The sequence below is a fragment of the Tursiops truncatus genome, chromosome 4 (genome assembly GCF_011762595.2).
Source record: "Tursiops truncatus isolate mTurTru1 chromosome 4, mTurTru1.mat.Y, whole genome shotgun sequence".
Lineage (NCBI taxonomy): Eukaryota > Metazoa > Chordata > Mammalia > Artiodactyla > Delphinidae > Tursiops > Tursiops truncatus.
The window spans coordinates 36,823,031-36,847,260 of NC_047037.1; the positions used below are offsets into that span (position 1 = coordinate 36,823,031).

The 24,230-nt window shown below is 40.2% G+C and overlaps 1 protein-coding gene across 1 annotated transcript in view; it reads right to left on the reverse strand.

Annotated features, from left to right (window-relative positions):
• Positions 1-14,940: 14,940 nt before the first annotated feature.
• VEPH1 (ventricular zone expressed PH domain containing 1) overlaps positions 14,941-24,230 on the reverse strand; it is a 214,913-nt gene continuing 205,623 nt past the window's right edge. The window contains exons 13-14 of the mRNA XM_019946334.3: positions 20,709-20,845; positions 14,941-16,740 (exon numbers count right to left, since the gene is read on the reverse strand). Of these exons, the coding sequence (XP_019801893.1) occupies positions 16,504-16,740; positions 20,709-20,845 (374 nt within the window). The 3' untranslated portion in view covers positions 14,941-16,503. The remainder of the gene's footprint in view (positions 16,741-20,708; positions 20,846-24,230) is intronic.

A 24,230-nucleotide genomic window follows, 5' to 3' on the forward strand; every position in this document is an offset into this window, starting at 1 on the left:
ACATTGTTCCTTCCCCAATGGGGGCTTACCTCTCTTCCAGTTACTCGCCTCTGGGAATCCAGTGCTGCTGCCAAAAAAGTGGCATTTCCTTTTGCATCTTCTTTCTTCTGTTGTTGTTCCCTGTTCAACACTTTAAAAGCAACATCTAGGGCTTCCCTGGTGGCGCAGCGGTTGAGAGTCCGCCTGCCAATGCAGGGGACACGGGTTCATGCCCCGGTCAGGGAGGATCCCACGTGCCGCGGAGCGACTGGGCCCGTGAGCCATGGCCGCTGGGCCTGCGCATCCGGAGCCTGTGCTCCGCAATGGGAGAGGCCACAACAGTGAGAGGCCCGCGTACCACAAAAACAAACCAAAACAAAAGCAACATCTACCAGTTGAGAAGGGTTCATTCCAAATGGCCCATCTAATTTTTGCAACTTTCTCTTGATACCTGAGGCACTTTGCCCCAAAAGGTCAAATTGACCACTTTAATATTTTCAGGGGCCTCGGGATCTGCATTAGTATGATGTCTGTAGGCCTGATAAATCCTTTCCAAAATTCAGAGAGGTTTTTGTTTTGCTGAATTTCTTGAATTTTGTTCAAAATCTTTTGCTTTGGTTTTCCTTTCCAAAGCTCTGCCAAGATGCACTAATAAGTAGTGCTCTAATAAGGGCCTTCTTCCCTTACGGGGGTCCCAGTTTGGTTCAGCTGTGAGTGCTACCAAGTGGGCTTCAGGTGTAGAGGATCCTCCCTATAAGGAGGGTTGCGATCTTTCTAACTAAAGAAGTCTGAGAAACCTAGCCGGCTGGTCGTTTGCATTTAGGCCCCCTACGAGATAATGGCACGAGAGAAATTGCACGAGAGAAATCCCCTGTCCTGAAACCAAATTGGGTGCCCTGTCGAGTCTTAGATCGCGATACCAGACCAAGTCCCTGTGCCAGAAACTAACACAGGATTTTCTAATCGATCCCTATAAGGAGGGGAAGCCCTGAGCCTCAGTGTCAGGAATTGGGGCTGCATAAGAATGGAAGGTGGTGGAAAGGGTGGATATATTGGCATAATGTCCAGAGCCTCTGGAACAGCTAGCTCAGCCAGAGGAGTTAAGGTTTGAAGCAACATATCCTCACTCTCACTCCCTTCTTTTTCTTATGTTTCCTGATAATAGTACAAATGCTTGCACATGAAGGATTTCACCATTCTTCCCTGTTTCTTCACAGAATAGCTATAGAGTTATTCAAAAGCCACTGTAAAACCATAGCTAGCAATTGATCATCTAACCATTAAAAGGATGGCTTTTTGCTTTGGCATCAACCAACTGGGATTACAATGCAATTGAACAGAATCTTGATTACCGCCGCGACAAACAATGTAAGATAATTAGTAAAATTATGACTGGCTTCACTTACCAGCATATACCAGAATTTCAGAAGTCCCATACAATTTCTAGAATGTGTATATTAATAACATTTACTCATATGATACAATCTAAGAAGTTTTATCACCACTCATTTGATAATGCCTCCCATGCAGTTCAACACACCAAATAAGCCCAATTAGTTTAATATTCCTCTCTCTCAGATGGAGAGAAAACAAGTAATGTGAGGTGTTCCAGGAACCCTCCAGAAAGCCCCAGAGTTAGCCAGAGACCAAATGAACCTCACTTAGAACTTGATCTTTGGGAAGTTTGTCAAAAATATCAGAAAGTTTTAACCAGTGATAAAAGATCTCAATGGCAAATACAGGTCACTTAAAAAAACTCACAATTACCAAAAGCAGTTCAATATTTTACGAAAACTTTGACCTCTTAGAGAACCAAATTCATGTTTTTTAACCACTTTACCTTTAAGATTTATTTTCTTAATTAAGTTCAGTCTTATTTTAGATTTTAGTTTAGTTTCAAGTTATGAAAATCTAGAAACACTATTCTAGATAGATATTCCTAAAACATTATTCCCATAGTTTACCCAAAACTCTTTACTTCATTTACCTCTATTTTATTTAGTTAAAAGCTTTTGTAACAGGAATAATAAGGTCTTATTTGATTTCTAGTAAACCTAGGCATAATAAAAGTATTATACTTAAAGTTGATGACTCTAAAGATATATCTGTATCAAACCAACAACCTTACGCTAACTGTAACACCAGATATTAATTCAATAGTGAATAGTTCCTAGATCACGTGAACCTGAAACTCATTCTGGCCAGTTTCTTTTATATTTGAGTATTTATATAAGAACTTAATTTCCTTTAACCAAATTAAATAGAGTTCTTTTACAAATTAATTTTGACAATGCCACACATCTATAAACACATGTACAAACACACAAACACAGGGACCTCATAGTTCCCATTCCAAAATTTTAACCATGAATTGGGTACAACAATGTAAAACCCATCAGTTGCAAAAGAGGCTGGATTCAAATTGGATTTCTGGCAGATGGGATAAATCAGGGTCACCCATCTAGATAGCTAAAGCCTTTTAAACTAATATTTATGGAAAAGACACTTCTGTTTCTATTTATAGTTTTGGTGATTTTCAAGTGGAACCTTTCTCTTCTTCCTCGGAATGCCCCACTCTTGGACAAGAACAGACAGTTTTTTTTTCCTGTTCCTTTCCTCCATTTGACATCAGTAAAAGTTTTAAGTATCACAAAACTGATTTGGCTATAAATGGAGAAACAGTACCAAACAAAATGAAAAACCCAAAGAACAAACAGAAAATCCTAAATAAACCCTCAGGTTTGGTCTTGGCCTTTTACATATGCCAATGACACAGGAGACCATAAACGACGTAATTAACACAGCAAGGGTAAGCAGTACATGGTGCACAGGGTGCCGAGATAACCCTGCCTAACCCTCCTGTGGAGATCCTAACAGGTATTGCAGCCATACATTGTTACAATAAAATATCATCTTCCTCTCACCCATGGGGTCATAGCTGTAATCAGATCCCTTATCCAAAATGCACCTTAGAGGACTTTCTTTAGGGATAGTTGAAACATTCCCCATTTTTAAAGATAGAAATTCAAGACAAACAAAACACAAACGGCACACACAATGCTAGCATCCAAAGAAACAAACGAACTGGTTCACAAATCGGGTAAAAGACCAACAACTCTTTCCTCTCTCCCACAAGGTACCCCACTCAAAAACAAAACAAATTGGCTTATTCTGGAGAAAAAGCCCCAAACAGAGAGGAAATAAAGTTTCCGGCTGTATACACTGTAGCAACTCACCCTACTGGATGGAGCCTGTTGGCTCCCAAATGTCGATTCCTTGCTCTAACTGCCAAGTGCTGGGGCAGCCGGTGCTGCTTGGGGGAACTTTGAAAAGAAGACTCTCAGGACAAGTGGTCCTGGCAGGTGCTAGGTCTACCTCCAAAATTCCCCAACTAGGACCGGCTAGCCACGAGCAGCAAGGCTCCTGGATGGCTCATCAAAATTTGTTACTGAGCCCTAGCTTGTACTGCTTGCCACACAACAGGCCAATAAACTGAGAGATGAGTTCCTGGGGCAAGGAACAGCGACTCTATTCAGAAACCCAGGAAAGTGAGAAGATGGTGGACTCGTGTCCCCAAAGAGCCATTTTGCCTGTGTTAGAATTCAGGCTTCTTCATGAAATTTAACTCTTAAATATGCCTTTCTATAAACTGTTTTATCCTGTTGCATCTGACCATGCTCCATTACTCTGTTTTTATTTCAAAGATTAGATGTTGGATCTTTGTCAAAACTGGGGACTGTTAAATCTAAATTCATGTTTGGTATTGTTTCATTTATCATTTTCATTCATTGATAATACACAGTGATCATATATTTCTATAACACCAAGACAGAATAAAATAAATATAAGATGCATCTCTCATCCTTAACTATACCCCTCCCCCTCCCTCAAAATAAAAAGAATTTGGGCTTCTTTATACTAAAAGGGGAGGGAGTAAAGTCATACATTTCCTGGTTCCAGTCAGCTTCCGGAGGGTGTGTTAATTCTTCCTCCCTGCAGTCATTCACAGGTGGGCCTGGTTAGGATGTTTCCTGTGAGCTAAACAAAGGTATTTTAGCTTAATGCTCATTACCTGGGAGGCCGGGTTCCCAGAGATGGGCCATTATGTATAACTTAAGCTTATAGGCAACATCCCTTTAGTGATTAACTTGTAATAGAATACAAAAGGTTCTTCCCTATTACAATATTATATAAATAAATAATAGAGAATCCTAATTCCACTTGGAGGATCATTGTGAAAGGATGCTTGAAAGTTGTGCAGTCAATCCATTCCTCCACTCTAAAATGTATCCCTTAAAGAAGGTGTGGTACATATATACAATGGAATGCTCAGCCACAAAAAAAGAACAAAATAATGCCACTTGCATAAACATGGATGGATTGGAGGGTATTATGCTAAGTGAAATAAGTCAGACAGAGAACGACAAATACTGTACGATATCACTTTTATGTGGAATCTAAAATATGACGCAAATGAACCTATCTATGAAACAGAAACAGACTCACAGACCCAGAGAACAGACTTCTGGTTGCCAAGGGGGGAGGGGGATGGGGGAGGGATGGATTGGGCGTTTGAGGTGGCAGATGCAAACTATTATATATAGAATGGATAGGCAAAAAGGTCCTACTTTATAGCACAGGGAACTAAATTCAATATTCTGTGATAAAACATAACGGAAAAGAATATAAAAAAGAAGGTGTATGTATGTACAACTGAACCACTTTGCTGTTCAGCAGAAATTAACACAACATTGTAAATCAACCATACTTCAATAAAAAAATACATCCCTGACTTAATTACACCTTACCACATGCTGTCTGTCTGGAGCACATAGTTTGAGCCCCTCACCCAAATTACTTTTTTTTTTTGCGGTACGCGAGCCTCTCACTGTTGTGGCCTCTCCCGTTGCAGAGCACAGGCTCCGGACGCGCAGGCTCAGCGGCCATGGCTCACGGGCCCAGCCGCTCCGCGGCATGTGGGATCTTCCGGGACCGGGGCACCAACCCGTGTCCCCTGCATCGGCAGGCGGACTCTCAACCACTGCGCCACTAGGGAAGCCCCCAAATTACTTTTATTTGTTCTATATACTAGTGTTGTGCTACTGGTTTTCACTGCAGAATATTATTTTGAAAAAATGATAACAGTCTATTAACCAATAAGCTTAAAAAAATCTCTTGTTATTAATTTGATCTCCTGTAGACCCATTTTTGCCCTCCCCTCCCACCTCTACCTTCTCATTCAGACTTTAGGAGGTATCCATTGCCTCAGAAAAGGGATGTGAAAAGAAGTTAGAAGTAACAGTGAATTGTCAGCCTTTGAATTTCAGAATAAACTTCTGAGACTCAGAGCAGAGATAATACTTTGAGAAAACAGGGTTTTAAGTCTCTCAAGTCAGGATTTTGAGGTTAAAAATTTCATGACCATGAAGAACCTTGGATATGAACCTTGTTGCATAAATAATACATTTGAGAATACTGTGGGGAAGGGGGACTAGGAAAAGCCTGAATAAATGGCGACTATTCCTAATTGGCTGAGTTTCCCCTGAACTGACTAAGATGACATTTTTTTCACCAGGTGAAATGGGATCCAGGGCTCAAGATATAAATTAAGTCTAATATAAAGTAATAAAGAAAATTACACATCTCGTGTAACTTTACACATCTCGTGAAACACGCTCCTGCCCTGAGCAGGGAGATATAGAGGCTATTGTTGCTATAGGGTTCTCATGGGGAGGCCCCACAGGAAAAAATTCTTGGGTCTCAGTATCAGGAATATTTTCTTCCTCTGGGCAAATGGTTTATTTTTAGTCTGGGAAATTGTGACTCATGGATCTGATTGAATGTCTCTCCTAATTTTGGCTGCATGGAAGCGTGGAGTCAGCTCTGAACCCTACCTGCCTTTTGCGGTGGGTAGAACCTCACAGCATGCATTTCATCTGCTTACGTCATACTGGTGACTATTTTTTCTGCTCTATGCCTTTACTTACTTTCAATCTGGCTGGACTTTCTGGGAAGCAGACCTTGAGACAGAATTTAAGGTGCAGGATGTTTACTAAGGAGTACCCTTAGAATCAACACCTATGGGAGGGTGTGGAGAAGAATCAAGATTGGGGAGGGGGAGAAGCTGAGCTTTAACGCAGCCCCAGTGATAGCCTCAGCTGACCCCATGGGGAGCTCTGGAGGTAGAATGGGCTCTCAGAGCTGTTCAAATTTGTGCTGGGGCACCAAGTTCTTCACTGGAGAAGGGCCTTGGTAATGCATCAGTCTGAATGTTTGTGTCCCCTAAAATTCAAGTGTTGAAACCTAGTCTTTGAAGTGGTGGTGTTTGGAGGTGGGACCTAATTTGGGAGGTAGTTAGGTGATGAGGGCATAGCCCTCATGAATGGGATCAGTGCCCTTATAAAAGAGACCCCAGAGAGCTCCCTCACCCCTCCTGCCATGTGAGGACACAGCAAGAAGATGGCCGTCTGTGAACCAGAAGCGGGACCTCACCAGACACTGAAACTGCTGGCACCTTGGTCTTGGTTTTCCCAGCCTCCAGAACTGTGAGAAATAAATGGCTGTCATTTCTATGCTACCCAGTCTAGGGTAATTTGTTATAGCAGCCTGAACACACTAGGACAATCAGTGTCCACCACACTTATTTTTAAAATCTACTATAAATTTTTAAAAAAATCATAAATTATTTTTGGAACAAGGGCACAAATAAAATAAGTAGTTAAAAATAAGTGACCCCTTGGGCTTCCCTGGTGGCACGGTGGTTGAGAGTCCACCTGCCGATGCAGGAGACACGGGTTTGTGCCCCAGTCCGGGAAGATCCCACATGCCACGGAGTGGCTGGGCCCGTGAGCCATGGCCGCTGAGCCTGCGCGTCCGGAGCATGTGCTCTGCAACGGGAAAGGCCACAACAGTGAGAGGCCTGCGTACCGTAAAAAAAAAAAAAAAAAAAAAAGAAAGAAAAAAAAAGTGACCCTGGGGACTTCTTTGGTGGTCCAGTGGTTAAGGCTCCATGCTTCCAGAACCGCAGGGGGCACAGATTCAATACCTGGTTAGGTGACTCTGTCCTCATTCTTGCTTACTTATGTTATGTCGTCTCTTAACTTAACTTTGATCCTGAGTCTTTGCATGCACTGTTCCCTAAGACTAGAATGAGCTCTCTCTTCTTTGACTGTGAGAGTGTGAAAGAACAGGTCTACAGTAGAAGAAAACTGGATTCCTTCTCCAAGGCCCAGAATGTTATCACCTCTTCGGTGGAGGGTTTGCTACCCCCTCTGAAGAGTCAGCTGCCTCCTTCTCTCTCTCTGCCAAGCCCCCAACATCACACACTTATAATCCCTCCTCCACAGACAAGACTTGTCCTCAAATCTGACCCCTTTTGAGCATTCTCTTTATAGAACAGTGCCACCACCAATCCACTGGTGCCAGAATCCTGAGGGTGGGTTCCTATCTATCGCCAAGTCCTGTAATTTTTATTTTAAAAATATCTCTCTAGCCCTCCATTTCTATTTCCAGTGCCACTCCCTCCTTACAAGCTCTTATTATATCTCTTGCCTGTACTATCTTAGTAGCCCCCTGTCTTTCTCCCAGTGTCTATTCTTGCTGTCCCAGCAACCCATTCTCCACACAGAAGCTGGAGGACTTATAAAACTGTTCACCTAATCGTGTCACCCTGTTTTAAGCCTGTTAATAGCTCTCCCTCTGGGCCTGCAAGACTTGCCCATATCCCCTGTCTCACCACCCTCATCAGTTTTCCTCTCCTCCCTGCTGTTTTCTGGACACACTGGCTTGTTTTTGATTCCTCCAATGGGCTGTGACGTTCTTCTCCCCACGGTCATCTCTCATTGTGATCTCTCTTTCTGGTCTGCTTTTCCTTCACCTCTTCTGAAGACTAATAACTCCTGTTCATCCTTCAGATTTCAGGTCAGAAAACTCACCCTCCAGGAAGCTGTCCTTAAATTCCTAACTAGGTCAGCCCTCTCATTTCATGATCTCTATCCATTGTGCTTTCGCAAAGTACTGGTCACATGGCAATTTCATAATTAAGAAAAGACTTTAACATCTTTCTCTTCTACTAGAATATAAATTCCACAAAGATTGGGATATCTTGATGACCTCAGCATTCCCAATGCCTAACACAGGTCCTGAACATAAGAGGTGCTTTCTGTTTTGTTTTACATACTGGATAAATATGTACTTATTTACTGAGTTTCTTAAAGGCATGGACAATTTACTAGTCAAGGTCCTGGCATAGTATCTGGCATATGTTGGATATGCAATACATGTTTGTTGGATGAATGTCTTGAATCAACTAATTGAAGGGCTGTCTTGGGGAAGAGGAAGCAGACATTTCGTGTGGCTGCAGGAAAGAGAATTAAGACCAAAGGTTAGAAATTACCAAAAGGCAGAATTTTCCAAAAAGCAATCCAAAGGATGAGTAACCTAATAGGAATCACATAATAGGATGCTTTTGGGTTTTGGGATTATGGGAAATTTTTGTTGTATTTTATTTTAATAGTCCTTTTTTGTTTTCTGCACTTTCTACAATAAATATTATTTTTATAATCAGAAAATATTAATTTAAAAAACATGTGGACTGGTGATAAAGTAATGGATTCTCTGTCCCTAGAAGTGTTTGAACAGCTGGGAATGACACCTGCCAATGATGACAAGGAAGGGACTTCTCCGTGGTTGGGGCAGAGGAGGTTGGACCCTACGTGCTCTAAGGGTCTTCTAACTCCAACACCCCATGATACTGTTAACTGAATGATAAGTGCTGAGCCCCCTTTCTTGGAAGAACTTGGCCTAGTTTACATGGCTGTCTTACATTCTGCCACTGACTTCCTTACACTGGAAGCTCACAATGACAGTATTGGCTGCAGTGGAATTTGATTTGTGTTCACCTGAGGCTGATATAACAGGAGGGTTTCTGGACATTATAGTGATGTCAAGAACATGAATATACAGGTGAGGGATGTTTGTGTGTAAAAGCTTAAGATATCCCTCTATGAAATGTTTTAGTGAGTCCTGATTAAAATGTTCTCAAATCAGCACTTAAAGCACACATATCCCAAGGATTATACTTCATGGTTAATCTTTCAAGATAGACATTTCCAAACCGTGGTTTTGGTTAAATTAAAAAGATGGGCCTTACTCTGATTTTTGTGTTTATGAGCTAGTTTGGGCAAACAGGATCATTGCTTTTCTCTCTTAACAGAAAAGACGTTTAGAACAATTCCTCCATATTACAATAGCTTTGAATTAAGAGGAATAGAATACTTCCAGAGGTTATCGCATGTGTAGGAGTGAATCTCAGTTAAGAACAGTGCAACACACACAAAGTTCTTCTGATTACATGAAATCCCGGCCTAATTACATAGATAGAGAGAGCGAGGGGGAAATCTAAGACAATGACATAATAAGACTGATTTCTACAAACTACATGTCAACATTGTTTTGCTGTCACAACTCCTGTGTAAAAGAATATGTGTATGTATATATGTATAAATGTGTACTATACTGACAAATCTGTATTATCCTGACATAAGTGGACTGGTAGTTAAAGAATAAAACAAGGCAAAAAAAGAATTCTAAAAGAATTCAAAAAAGAAAAATTAGAATTTACTATTATCTGTCTCCTCCCAAGTTTCCAGTGAGGTCTCATGGAGCACTTGTTATTTCTATTAACAAATAAGTTTGTCATTTGTTTGCGTACTTTCCACTTTTACATTACTTGAGTATTTTATAACTCTTCTAAGTTCTCAGTACCAAAGTGAATTCTAATCATTTTATGACTGAAAGACAAAGGAAGTGTATTTTCTTTCTATTTGACGAAAGCTTTAAAAAGGTTTGTTCAAAAAGGCATCAGGAATTATGTAAACACAATGTGTCTGATTATCATCTTATAGAGTAACGCACAAGAAAGTTCTAGGATTTCTGGCTCCCCTCCCCATACCCCCAGAAAGTTTTTTCTTTGAAGTAGACAAGTTCAATATGTGCGGCGTTGGGGGTGTAGAATGAGAAGAATGTCAATATGGAAACTGCTCTGCGAGGCTGGGGTTCTCATGGCAGCACCCAGGAGCTCAGGCCTCCAGTGGAGCTGGTGGCCTGTCCCACCAAGAACAAGGCTGGAAGGACTTGTGTAACCTGGTAATAGAAGGACAGAGAAGAGGAGGTGGAAACCTGTCTCATCAAAGCGCACTGAATAGAAGCTTCCTTACCCAGGCAAGTACCTGGAAAAGCCCAGCCTTGGGGCCTGTCCTGATCTGCTATAGTTCATACAGTGGATCCATTCTACCCACTGTGCTCCTCTGTGGGTCCCCAGCTTCCAACTTGGCTCCAGGCCTTGCCTCCCTACTCTTGTCTCTGGCATGACTGACCTCTATAGGACTCATCTGGATATGCCTCCTCCTTCTCGGTCTGGATTCCTCTTCAGACACCATCCCAATTTACCCCCATGCTCCCCCATCTGTGACAGTGGATAAAAGACACACCACATGCCCCTACCCTCAGCCCTGCCATCTTAGTCCATTCCCTATGGAGCTTCCCTGCCAGGGCAGGGTACTTGGATAAAGGAGAGTACAGGAAGGGAGGCACAGAGGCACCAGAAACATGGCTTGTTGTGTGGACATTAGCTATTTCTATTTCCATCAAAACAGAGGGTGTGGTGGTTAATTTTATATGTCTACTTGACTGGCCCAAGGGATGCCCAGATAGCTGGTAAAACTTATTTCTGGGTGTGTCTGTGAAGGTGTATCTGGAAGAGATTAGCACTTTGAATCAGTAGACTGAATAGAGATCCACCCTCACCAATGTGGGTGGGTCTCATCCAATCTATGGGGACCTGAACAGAACAAGGAGAACCCTGGCTAATACAGAGGGTAAGCACGCACAGGAAGGGCTGATCTCATACCTTTGAGAATGGGTGCATTTTGAAAGATTTTAAAATTTCTTATATTTGCCATATGATTTACTGTTCACAAAACTTTTACATACAGTTTTGAATACTGTGGAACCCTTAAATTAATACTTACTTTTGATCATTTATTTGCATTTTTTCTCCTATTATTTACCAGTTCTGAAATTGGGAGGTGTCTTACAATCAGTGGTGTTTTGCGATCGTCATCCGGCAGGAATGACTGTGACCAGGTATCACTTGAACTGGGCCCCAGCTCTTTGTGTTGTAACTTCAACTGAATTGTGTACATGGTTGACACTACATGTTTAGTATGTAAACTGCTGTTTAGTATGTCTTAACAAATTATAATATGATTTGACTTTGAAACAAAAATTTATCATGTACATAGAAAAGCACAGAAATAGAGGATTGGGATGAAATGTGACATTAGTGAACCAAAGAGCCAACATTGGAGTAATGACCACGGTTCCATATGGTCATGCAAAGCAACCACCAAGTGTTTTACCTAAGAAAGGAAGATATCAACACGTAATAAAGCCATGTTTCACTGTGTTGCTGAAATAGATACCAATCTATAGAATTACCTATCACATAACATGCAAAGTACCTAAAGTCAGAAAGAAATTGCTAAATCCCTCAGAATAGATAAAAGACATTTTGGTAAAACACTACTCATTGGACTGTTATTAAGGTATTGCATCATAATGTCATTGGTAGGATTTCTTTTTTCCATAGTGGTAGATAAAAAAGTGGAGTGTTATTACCATGCACCTATTAAGATAAAGGTTCTCTGCTGGAGGCTTTTACATGACATTTAATCCTCATAACAGTTGTACTCCATAGATAATATTATCCCCAACCCAGAGATGAGAGAGGAGTGATTTTCTCAGGTTGGTAATTCAGTTTGGGTAGAAGTAGGACTCGAATCCTCACGTGTCCATGCCCAAATCCTGTGCTGCTTTCTCCAGACTCCGCTGCCTGGGGAGAACTCTCCCTGATTTTCCAACCCCTTTGTCCTTCAGAAGCATCCCTGGGGAGGAACCTCCCCACCCCCAAGGGGTCTATACCCTGGTGCTATTCTGGAACAAGACAACATCTTGGGTTTTTCATCCAAAAACTTAGTTAGCTTTTGGGAACTAGAAATACTGACTGGGGCATCTGTGGTATTTACTTCTCTGCAACGCACCCTGAATTTATCTCACATATTCTCTTGCCTCATCTCAGAATTGTTTCCTAAAATGGGGAATGTTTTTTCAACCAGGTAATCTATATTTATGTTTAAGAATAAGTCATAATAAATAAGCCCTAAAGTAGGCAAACGGAAGATGACCCAGTAAATGTCCCTCAACATCACCAGCCAAGGATTTTCTAGAAAACCTAGTGTTAGAAAAATATTGAATATTTATTTTTACCAAACTCCAGGTTCTCAAGAAGTAACCAGATGGGAGTCTCACACATAAACATTTATGTTTCCACAGCTATCTGGGAGGAAAAAAGAGTCAAAATGAAGTCAAAATGAAAACCACTTGAATTTCTGTCTATGATTATAATTGTATTCATACCAACATATTTAAAGGTTTAAACATGTTTAGAAAAGTGGTTTCTTCGTAGGTCGGGATCAGCAACAGCAGCTCCCTTGGGAAAGGCCAATCTGTGGTAAGCCAGCTGGCCACAGGGGTGCAAGTGCCAGAAATATCAGTGGGAAGACAATGATTCTAAAATGCCTAGTGTGATGCTGAACTCGGGAAAATCTGCCTGCATTTGGAATTACTGCATCATGGAATGTAACCAGAAAGATCAGTCTTTACATTTCATATATTTACTTCTTTTTAGAACCGGTTCAAAGGCTCTGAGAGTTGTGCTTTAAACTAGAGGCATCTAGTTAATTAAACCACAAAAATAATTCTTTTCCTCCAAATTGAGTTCATAGGGCCATTCTCTTCTTTTTTTAAGACAAGCATTCAGTGAAAACAGAATCAGGGAGTAACTGGTGTTTTACTGTAATCCCTCTTCTGTGAAAGGTTTGAGCACATTACTGGCATTTAAATTATTAATAATATAGTGTCACTTACTACTCTATTTCTATTTGTCTGTTACCAATTTTTCCTAATTGATGAAACCATCTAGGGTTACTCACTGACTCTTAAGAATGAGCTGGCAGATTTAAAAACACTATTTAGAGAATTATTTAGGACTATGCGTATTCTCACCCTTTTCCTGCCCAACTTCATAGAAGGAGATGTCCCTTTAGTCCAAGGTGAATCACTTATCTAGACTCTGAATGTATACATTAAAATTAAATTTACCACCTGTCTCACCTCTCAAACTGTTGCTTTGGAATTTTCTATCTCAATGAATGCTATCATCATGCATCAAGCTTCCCCAGAGCACCTTGGAGTCATCAGAGACTCCTTCCTTCCCATTTTTATACCCCAGCTCCATCCAATCCACTAGTGTCCTGTCCATTTGATTAGTTCAATATTTTCCCTGCATTTCCATTTCCCTCTATCTCCTCTGCTACTACATCGGTCCTCACTACCTTCCAAGAACCTCCCAAATCACCTCCCTACTACAATCCATTCTCTATACCATGATCAAAATTATTTCTCTAAATGCAAATCTTCTTAAAACCTTTCAATATGTTTCACCATCTTAAGGAAAAAATTCAAGATCCTTAGCATGGAACCAAGCCCTTCATGCTATGACCCTGCAGGCCTTTCCAGCATCATTCTGCACCATCTCCCAACAGGTCCCTTATGTTCCAATCCCAGGCGAGGACTTGCTGTTTTGCAAGTAGACCATGTTCCCTCTTCCTCCTTCACCTCTGCAAGGCGGTTCCCTCTACTGGCCATTTGCTCCTTGTCTGCCCATGACACTCCTACTAGTTCTTTAAGACAAGCTCATTCTCTAACTCCTCTGGGGAACAGTAAGGGAGCCCAAGCTGAGTTCAAAGTCACTTACAGTGGTGCCTTCTCTTATGTTTCCTCAGGACCCTGTGCATACTTCCATCAAGGCACTTGCCACATAGCATTTCAATTTTTGTTGTACATGTCCATCTCTTCCACTACACTGTTAACTCCTTGAAGGGAAGAGCTGGATCTTTTATTTTTCTATCTCCAGGCCAACCATGGTACCTCTTTCTTGGTAGCTGCTCCATAAATTGCTGTGGAAAAAAGGAGTTTTAATCGTTTTCCTTCATTTCCGGAAACTTTGCTCAAGCAAAGTTATTTTTCCTCTTTCTTTCTGTGTTTTAAACTTCTTTCCCTTAAGTCTAATGCATCCTTAAAGCAAACAACAAAAAACACTTTCTCCATCTTAGCCCCACATTACTGAAAGGAGAGTTCAATTATTGCTTTAAACTCTTAATCTCCTGTTGATTCTTCAGTCCACTGAGATTGACTTTCACCTCATCACTCCAATGAAATTGTTCTTGCCAATGACACCAACTGCTTCTTGGTTGCAAAAGTCATTCTTTATCTTAAGTGATTAGTCTTCAGGATTTCACATGGCTGATCTCTCTCTTTTCCTTGAAAAACTTGGTGCTTGTGACATTATTTCCTCTGGTTTATAACATCTCTGAACACTAATCAGCCTCCTTGCTTAAATCCTGGGTGTCCCAAGGAAGCCCTTATAAATTCTTTTGTCTTATTCTCCCTGAGTAATTCCATCTTATCTCACATTTTCAGCAACCATCTATTTATATGATGAGGCCCAATTTTCACGTTCCAAATTCTATTTCCAACTTCTAAGAACTTCTACGATTCACAATACTCTCAAACTTTATGTTAAAACTTAAAATTGAATTGTTTCCTTCCCCAAACTTGGTTTCTTTTATATCTCCTATCCTAGTGAGTTAGCAGTAGAGTCAGGGTAGAATTCAGGGTATTGACCACTTATAATCCTTCTCCACGTTTCTACACTAGACTATGTTTAATAAATTTCAAAGAAAAAAATTAACCTGTATGTGCATTACAAGTAAGCTTTTGTATTAGTTATCTATTGCTACGTAACAAATGACCACACACTTAACAGCTTAGAACAGCACTTGTTTATTATCTCAAAGTATCCATGGATCAGGAGTCCAAGCATGGCTTAGCTGGGTCCTCTGCTCAAGGTTTCACAAAGCTGCAGTCAAGGTGTTGGCTGGGAATGGGCTTTATCTGAGGCTCAGGATCCTCTTCCAAGCGGCTCACTGATTGTGGCAAAGTTCATTTCCTTGAAGCTGTAGAACTTGTGGCAGCTTATTCAAGGCCAGTGGGAGAGACTCTGACTTGCTCACCCTCTTTCAAAGGGCTCAACTGATTAGGTCAGGCCCACCCAGGATCATATCCTCTCAATTAACTCAAAATCAGCTGATTAAGGACCTTAATTATATCTGGAAAATTTCCTTCATCTTTGCCACGTAATGTAACATAATCATGGTAGAGACTATCCTATCCCTTTTGCCATATTCTATTAGTTAGAAGCAAGTTATAGGTCCCACCACACTCAGGGTGAGGAGGTTATACCAGGGTTTGGGTCACTGGAAGTCATTCTAGAATTCTGCCTACTACAGCTTAATTTTTTTTAAATTATGGGTAATGGCAAAAACCAATAAATGTTTGTAATTTGGAGATATTAAAGTGCTGAATACAAAGAAGAAACGTATAGAACTTTAAAATCTCAAAGTTTAATGGAAATGACACATATTTTGAAGATGGGAAAATGGTTTTCTGTGCTTACCCTGGCTTACACTTACTGCCTTGGGCAGGAGAAATATCCAAGTATCTAAACTTTAGATCATATTATATGAACCTAAAAGGAATAATCAAATAAGGAGTTTGAAGGACATTTAATTACATAATTGGCTTAACTTGAGAACCATTTTACAAAGTGTTAGCCTCACTTGTATTAGGAGAGGATAAATGTAATTATATTTCCGTAAGTAAGTTATATGGTTTTCCTCAGTGTTCATCAATTTGACTTTTCCTTGTAGGTTTTTTTTTCTTTTAATACTTTTTTTTTTTTTTTTTTGTGGTACGCGGGCCTCTCACTCTTGTGGCCTCTCCTGTTCCGGAGCACAGGCTTCGGACGCACAGGCTCAGCGGCCATGGCTCACGGGCCCAGCCGCTCCGCGGCATGTGGGATCTTCCCGGACCGGGACTCGAACCCGTGTCCCCTGCATCGGCAGGCAGACTCTCAACCACTGCGCCACCAGGGAAGCCCCTTCTTTTAATACTTTTGACAGATTATTTTTCATCAGAAGTACATAATCTTCCCTTAGGATAGGTAGTTCAGGTATCTTTTAAAGTTGTTTTCTTACAATGTACAATAACATGTCTATGGAAGTTTCTAGATCCCTACTCTCCCCTTTCTGGCTTCATACCATCTGTAGCTCCTTTTCCCATATGCCTCACACAGCTGTTCTGGAGTTAATGCAAATGCTATGTGGATCTGAAATGTACTCAGGATCTTGCCACTTTTAGGTCCTGATTCTTGGGGAAAACTGCTCCATTGGTATTTAATAAAAAAACAGCATGACATGGTGAATTTATCTCTTTTTCCTGACATTGGCAATGACAGTGCAATGCCCATTGTATACAACTGGTGTGAGGTCGGCTTGCAAATCCCTACAGATATGTGGTTACTTCCCTACTTTCCCTCTCTTTTGCTTGGGCAACTGCCACATTGATGCACTGGAGCCACTCTTCTGCATTCTTCTCATCCTTGGCCTTGAAAACATAGCTTTTATTGTCTGTGAAGATTTCGAAAGCCCGAGGGAGAGAGCGGTCCCTGCGTTTCTTGGCCACAACTTTCACACTCTGTACTTTGCTGAGTTCTATTGGTGAGTCATCAGGATCATCTTTCTGAAATGCATGGGAAGGAAAGAACATGAGCTAGCTTTCAACAGCATGGAAAGATCTCTGGCTCCTGGAGAATTTTCTAAGAGGATCAGAATCCTTTCACTTCACGTGGCTTAAGACCTTTGTTATTTTGGGTGCTAAAGCCTCAAAGAGTCATTAGAGCAAATGAAGGAGTGAGCAACTGGCTTTTTGTTGTACTATCTAGGGTTGAAACAAAATAGCCAATTTATAGAAAATTATTATACAGTGGGATTGGGAAAAATGCTTGATTCATATTTCTTTGACTTTATGTCATTTTCTACTGACATTAACACTGTATTAATAGAGCAAAATGCAGCAGTACAATTTGGCGTAATATTAACTCAGAATCTGAGATAATTTTACAGGCTTGACATTTAATTTTCTTTTGTGTTACCTCTGAGAAAGAGGTATTAATTGAACAAACAGGGTTCCAATGTTTAAGTCGATGAAACTGTTTTTGAAACTCTCTTGAGCTTTGGAAGCATGATTTGTCCACAAACATTAAGGGAAGGAATATTTAATGATGTTACATTTTCTTTGCATTAAAGCAGATGCTTAAGGATCTCTCTAACACCAGAGTCATCATGATAGGCTAGCATGAATATTTTTAAGGAGTCAGATACTTCTTTAAAGCAATTTCAGGTCTTTAATATTCCTGAGCCCATTCTGTCCACTGGAGAATGTACCTGTGTTTGAGAATCTTGCCTACCCTCCTTTCCCATCTCCCTTTCACAATCACCCTTCTCTCACTTTGCAGTGGAAAGGCATCTTTTTCACTCGTCCTAAACTTTCTATGGTGTATTGTCCACCTTGGAAAAATCTCAGGAGCATCAAACAAAAAGAGTAATTCAAAATACTGATGTCAGCAGAAGAGAGAGTCCAGAAATAAACCCACCTATGGTTAATTAATCTTGAACAAAGGAGGCAAGAATATACAATGGGAAAAAGACAGTCTCTTCAGAAAGTGGTGTTGGGAAAGTTGGACAGCTGCATGTAAGTCAATGAAGTTAGAACACACCCTCATACCACACACAAAAATAAACTCAAAATTGAGTAAAGACTTAAACATAAGACATGACACCATAGACCTCTTAGAAGAGACCATAGGCAAAACATTCTCTGACATAAATAGTACCAATGTTTTCTTAGGTCAGTCTCCCAAGGCAATAGAAGTAAAAACAAAGTAAACAAATGAAACCTAATCAAACTTACAAGTTTTTGCACAGAAAAATAAACCATAAACAAAACGAAAAGACAAACTGCAGAATGGGATAAAATATTTGCAAATGATGCAGCTGACAAGGGCTTAATTTCCAAAATATGCATACAGCTCATACAACTCAACAACAAAAAAACAAACAACCCAATGGAAAAATGGGCGGAAGACCTAAATAGACATTTCTCCAAAGAAAAAATACAGATGGCCAATAGGCACATGGAAAGATGCTCAACATCGCTAATTATTAGAGAAATGCAAATCAAAACTGTAATAAGGTACCACCTCACACCAGTTGGAATGGCCATCATTAAAAAGTCTACAAATAACAAAATGCTGGAGAGGGTGTGGAGAAAAGGGAACCCTCCTACACTGTTGGTGGGAATGTAAGTTGGTGCAGCCACTGTGGAAACAGTACGGATGTTCCTCAGAAAACTAAAAATAGAATTACCGTATGATTCAGCAATCCCACTCCTGGGCATATATCTGGACAAAACTGTAATTCATAAAGATACATGCAACTCTATGTTCATAGCAGCACTATTCACAATAGCCAAGACATGGAAACAACCTAAATGTCCATCAACAGATGAATGGATAAGGAAGATGTGGTACATATATACAATGGACTATTACTCAGCCACAACTACCAAGCTCACGCACCACAACTACTGAAGCCCGCGTGCTTAGAGCCCATGCTCTGCAACAAGAGAAGCCACTGCAATGAGAAGCCCACACACTGCAACGAAGAGTAGCCCCCGCTCACCGCAACTAGAGAAAGACTGTGCACAGCAACGAAGACCCAGTGCAGCCAAAAAAAAAAGTGAAAAATAAGACACTATAGTCTTTTAGTTCTTACTTTAAAATGCACATTTTCCTCATTTACAAGAAAATCCCTTTATGATGTGGCTGAAGCTTCAGCTGGACTGCTGACCACTGCATGGTTACTGTCTCCCTGGGGATGAGAGGGATTTTGCTGTGGTCTTCATGCTATATTATATTATTTCCTAATATTTGAGCCAAATGTTCTGTCATATTTCTGGAATGTCAAACCATTATTTCCTGATAAAGATGTCAAATAAGTTAGCCAATTATACAATAGCTTATTCTCTAAACTTTATTAAAAAGCTCCGAATCAAGAAGTATAAAGGTCATTATTTGAGTTCAGGGAAAACATTCTTATGCACTAACTCTACTTTGTTAATGCATAAGAGGGATCTGAAAAATCACTACATCTTAACTTCTATTCTGATTTCTTTAATAAAGACAGGAAATTCAAATGGTCATTTTAAACACTTTAAAAATGCTTCAGTGTGAACTTATGCTAAAAAAATGTTTCCTTAAACCGCCAATAACTTTTCGAATTGAACACACCATTATACTTCCCATTTAAAAAGACCTTCAGCCCATCTGTATATTTTATAAAACACACAGATGAAGAAAGTAACATGAGTTCAAAATAGATGTCACCAAAATGTTCTTTTTCATTCAAAAAGTTAATGTGAAGTCTTATTAACTAAAAGAGCGTTGATCAGAATTTGTCATAATCCAGATACACCATACTTGATTCCTGTTGAGTAGTAAGTTCAAATAAATTTTGTAACGAGCACTCCAAAGATACAGTGCATGTGCTCTTAGTGAAATGTAATTTTTAAGTAATTTAACACTCTCATTAATTAATTCAGACACAGTTTGGTTTGCCTCTGACCCTGTATTTTAAGTGTACATGGGAAGCTGGACAGTGTACCCATTTAAGAACATGCTTTGGTGTCACATTGCCTGAGCCTAACTCCAGTTTTACCCTTTCTCACCTTACTGGCTCTAACCTTGGACAAGCCTATCAGTCTCTTTGTGCCTCAGTTTCTCCATCTATAAAATGGCAATAACAATAGTGTTGTCCTCAAAGGATTGTTCCGAAGATAGATAGAGGCAATCCAGTGTGGCATGTGATAAGCTCTGATAAGTTATTATTATTATATCTCAAAATGGTCAAGAAGTAGGTCAAAATTTCATGCTCCCTGATCTGTAATGAGTAGAGTTTAATGATAAATAAAACTGATTTGAAAAGAAAGGGATAACTTTGCATTGTTGATTGCAATAGAATATTATTTCACAAGTTTCCCACTGAAAATTCAGAATATGAATATTTACTGAGCATCCTACTTCAGATTGAAAATTATATTAAATGAATATTTATTAATTCTTTCAGAATTCTATTCTATTCATTAACTGAATATTAAATGAAAGAAAGATAGTAATATTTTTCCCTAATCAGAATTGAATTTGGTTGACTACAAAAAGTACTTAAAATAAATCAGCCTTTTTTTCTTCCTCCCTGCCTACTGTCTCCTTCGTCAGGTCCCTACCTCCAAATATAACCTTCAATCCTAAAAGAAGTCAGAGTCAATGTCATAAGCCACACATTTATTTAGGTGATCCACAAGGAAACAGAAGGTACGGTATTCAAGTCGAGATCCCCGGGTACACCTTCTGTGGTTCGTCTTCTAAAACTTAAGTTAACCAAAAAACCCTCCCGTAATAAACTGAAGAGGTACAGTGAACCAACTAACACAGGAATGAACAGAGTAGACAGTCAAAGGGGCATATATAATAAAATGACACTGTAAAATGGAGAAGGAAAACATTATTGGCCTTTTAACTCAAGACAAAATGCCTAGCTGGCAGAGATCAAGACCTTAAAAATGCAAGTGTAAAAGATGGTAGGGGTACTTACAGACTTTCCTTTTTGAAACAGAAGTTGATTTCCAGCCAGTGTAAAATAGCGAGTTTTCCACCTTTTGATGAACTTCCATCTGACTTGCTTCTCTTTAAGTTTTCCTTCTATGAGAGGCTGGCCATCTTGATTTACAACTGTTGAAGGTAACAGAACGATCAAGGCATTTATTTTCCATTATTTATTTGGCAAGTGATCAAAAGTCAGAATTGTACAGTGAACCAGACCCAGTAAGTACATTTGGATAGTGGGCTAACAAATTATTAATTTGGTTAACCTTCCCCCTTTGTCCCTAAAAGAATGCACAATTTAGATATGATAATGGAAAAGTGTTGAAAGCCCTCATTGAGATTTGCAAAAGGAACATAGTTCACGAAAAGAGCATTTGGTTAGCAGTTTTTTTTGTTTGTTTGTTTGTTTTTTTGGTATACGGGCCTCTCACTGTTGTGGCCCCTCCCGCTGCGGAGCACAGGCTCCGGACGCGCAGGCCCAGCGGCCATGGTTCACGGGCCCAGCAGCTCCGCAGCACGTGGGATCCTCCCGGACCGGGGCACGAACCTGTGTGCCCTGTAATGGCAGGCGGACTCTCAACCACTGCGCCACCAAGGAAGCCCTGGTTAGCAGTTTTGTAAGGTTCATCCAGACATTCAGCTTTCTGTGCTTCCTAACTCCTTTGTTTCATGGTATTCTGTTCACGTGAACTGCTTAGAAATATAACTTTATAAATAATCATAAACCAAGTATACTTAGCTATTTGGCAGCAAAAGTCAATGTAGTGCTCCAAAAGATGTGTTTTTCTGAATCCTTAACAGATGCAAAGGCAAACTTACCTAACTCTTTTGAACATGATTTTTCCACTCTGGTACACACACACTCTGTCTCCACTGTCCATATTTGAATCTTCACCTAGTTAAAAACTGATCGTTTCATGTTTCAACTCAAACGTTGCTTCCTCTGGGAGACCTTTCCCAAACCCAGACTCGAGTGACTTTGTCTTCTACACGTTCTCAAAGCAACTGGCGTGTTTCTTTTCTATCAGGTATCATCATTCGTAGATGATTATTGGTATTTACCTTATTAATGTCTTTCTTTCCCATTCAACTGAAAGCTCCATGAGGGCAGGGTCTTTGCTTTGTTCACTATTGTTACATCAGGCATCTAACCTAGTATGGAGTCTATAAATTTTTGTCGAATGAGTGAATGAATGGATTCATTTTACACTGAAGTAGAGTGTGTATGATTACACATAACCATAGAATTAGAAGTCCGGTTACAATGTCAGAAGTTTAAATGTTGAACTGAAGAATTCCATTTGTTTTACCAACTACATAAGATTCACTCTTCAAATTTCAAAATCATGTGAAAGCATCTGATTTCTGGGGAGTATGACAATATTTATTTATATACATTAATGTTCAATTTTCATAGCACCTTGAAAGTGATGAAATTTGTTCACCACTATGAAATTTGGACAGTACCTCTTTAACCATATGAACACAACCTATCCTTCCCATCTACCATTTCTCTTATCTAACGTAGGTAAAAAAATTACCTCAGACAGGGGATTTGTCTACCTTAACAGCACTGTTGGGTTAAGAATAATGCAATGTATAGTTTTTATAAACAAAGTTCTATTAAAGTTAATCTAGCTTTTTTCCCTTCTTGTCTGATGACTAGTCAATTGGATGTTCCATTGTCAATCCCAAATTAAGGCTAATAACTGAAACAACATATGAAATATATTGTTAGATAGTGATAGGGTTATGATGAAGATAGAATAGAGAGTGAGTGACTTGGGGGTTGGTGCACATGCATTTAAGTGGTCAGGAAAGAGCTTGCATATTTGAGGTGGCATTTAATCTGAGGCTTCAGTGATGAGAAGTGTACCCCATTTTCTGCGATGCTCCACGGTGGCTAGTACTAGGTATAGCATAGAGGGTATGGAAAGCAGTCACTCAAGAATCATTGACAATCAATGTCAAGAAAATTATCTCAGTGTTCTGCTTTGCTTTACTAGGAATCATCTGATTTAGAGCTTTCTTAAAGCTAGTATGCTCTTTGCAAATTTAAATTTTCCATAAACACAGTGCTTGCTTCCTTTGTGCAGCAGGTAAAGCACTTAGGACACCATGTCTTCCCCACGTGCTACTGGTCCTAGAGGGCAGGGACAGCCTGCTTGCCATGTGCTCACAGTGTCGTCCTGGGCTAGGGGTTCCATGAATGTCTGCTAACACGTGCTGTTGAGTCATGAAGAGTACAGCAGCCTGTCTGGGAGGAGGAAGGGAAGGTCCAACGGAGTTCCAAGAGGAGAAAACAAACCAACAAGCAACTAAGTAACAACAAGGAAAAACCCAAGCCAGAAATAGGATTAATTTTTTTCTAAAACACTCATTTCCTATGCTTTCAAATTAGAAAAAAATGCTGATCTAATTGTAATGTTGAAGGATTTTTGAATAACAATTCAGAAGAGTTAGATTCGAGTCCTCTTAACCACTGATTTCTGCTCAGCAAAGAGGAAATAATAATCGCTCCCACCTGCTTTACAAGGATGTTGAGAGATCAAAAATCAAAATAAAGAGATTTATGTGAGGACACTAGGTGAGTAGCAAAGAACTACTACCCCTGCCTCCCTCTTTTATTAAAGAATGTACTTCACCTTTTGTAACCACATTGCTGTCTTGCCATTTTTAATGGTAAGATGATTTAATATAATGCAATGTCATTTTTTTTTCTTTATAAATTTATTTATTTTTGGCTGTGTTGGGTCTTCGTTTCTGTGCAAGGGCTTTCTCTAGTTGTGGCAAGCGGGGGCCACTCTTCATCGCGGTGCGCGGGCCTCTCACTGTCGCGGCCTCTCTTGTTGCAGAGCACAGGCTCCAGATGCGCAGGCTCAGTAGTTGTGGCTCACGGGCCTAGTTGCTCCGCGGCATGTGGGATCTTCCCAGACCAGGTCTCGAACCCGTGTCCCCTGAATTGGCAGGCAGATTCTCAACCACTGCGCCACCAGGGAAGCCCCTGCAATGTCATTTAATAACAGAATATTTTTCCAGTCTTTCTCCCATATTTACTCAAAGAAACATTTGAAATAGTCATGATACCTGAGCTGATTTGAAATCACTATTGGTTTAGGTAATATTTAAGCACGTGTGTCCTTCTAGATCTGACATAGGGAATTAGCTACAAGAACTTCTCCTCAACACAGATCCAAATCTCAAGGCAGGTCCAAATGGTTCACTTTAAGTGTATGTGACAGAAGTCGCACTTGGCAAAATAGTCAAGGGAATTGTTTGAGACATGGAGTGGCTGGGATATCATACCCACATACCCACATGCCCACAATGACTGTGAGAGACTCCAGAGAAAATGATAGGCTTACTGGAGAACAAAAGGATGAAATGCTGCTAAGTGAAGACTTTTCACTGTAGCCCAGTGAAAGTGGATCCCAGGGGAAAAGTCCACGGAAAGGATTTTAGGAAGGAAATGTTAGCAGCACTTTAAACTAGCTGCATGTTAGGGCCTTAA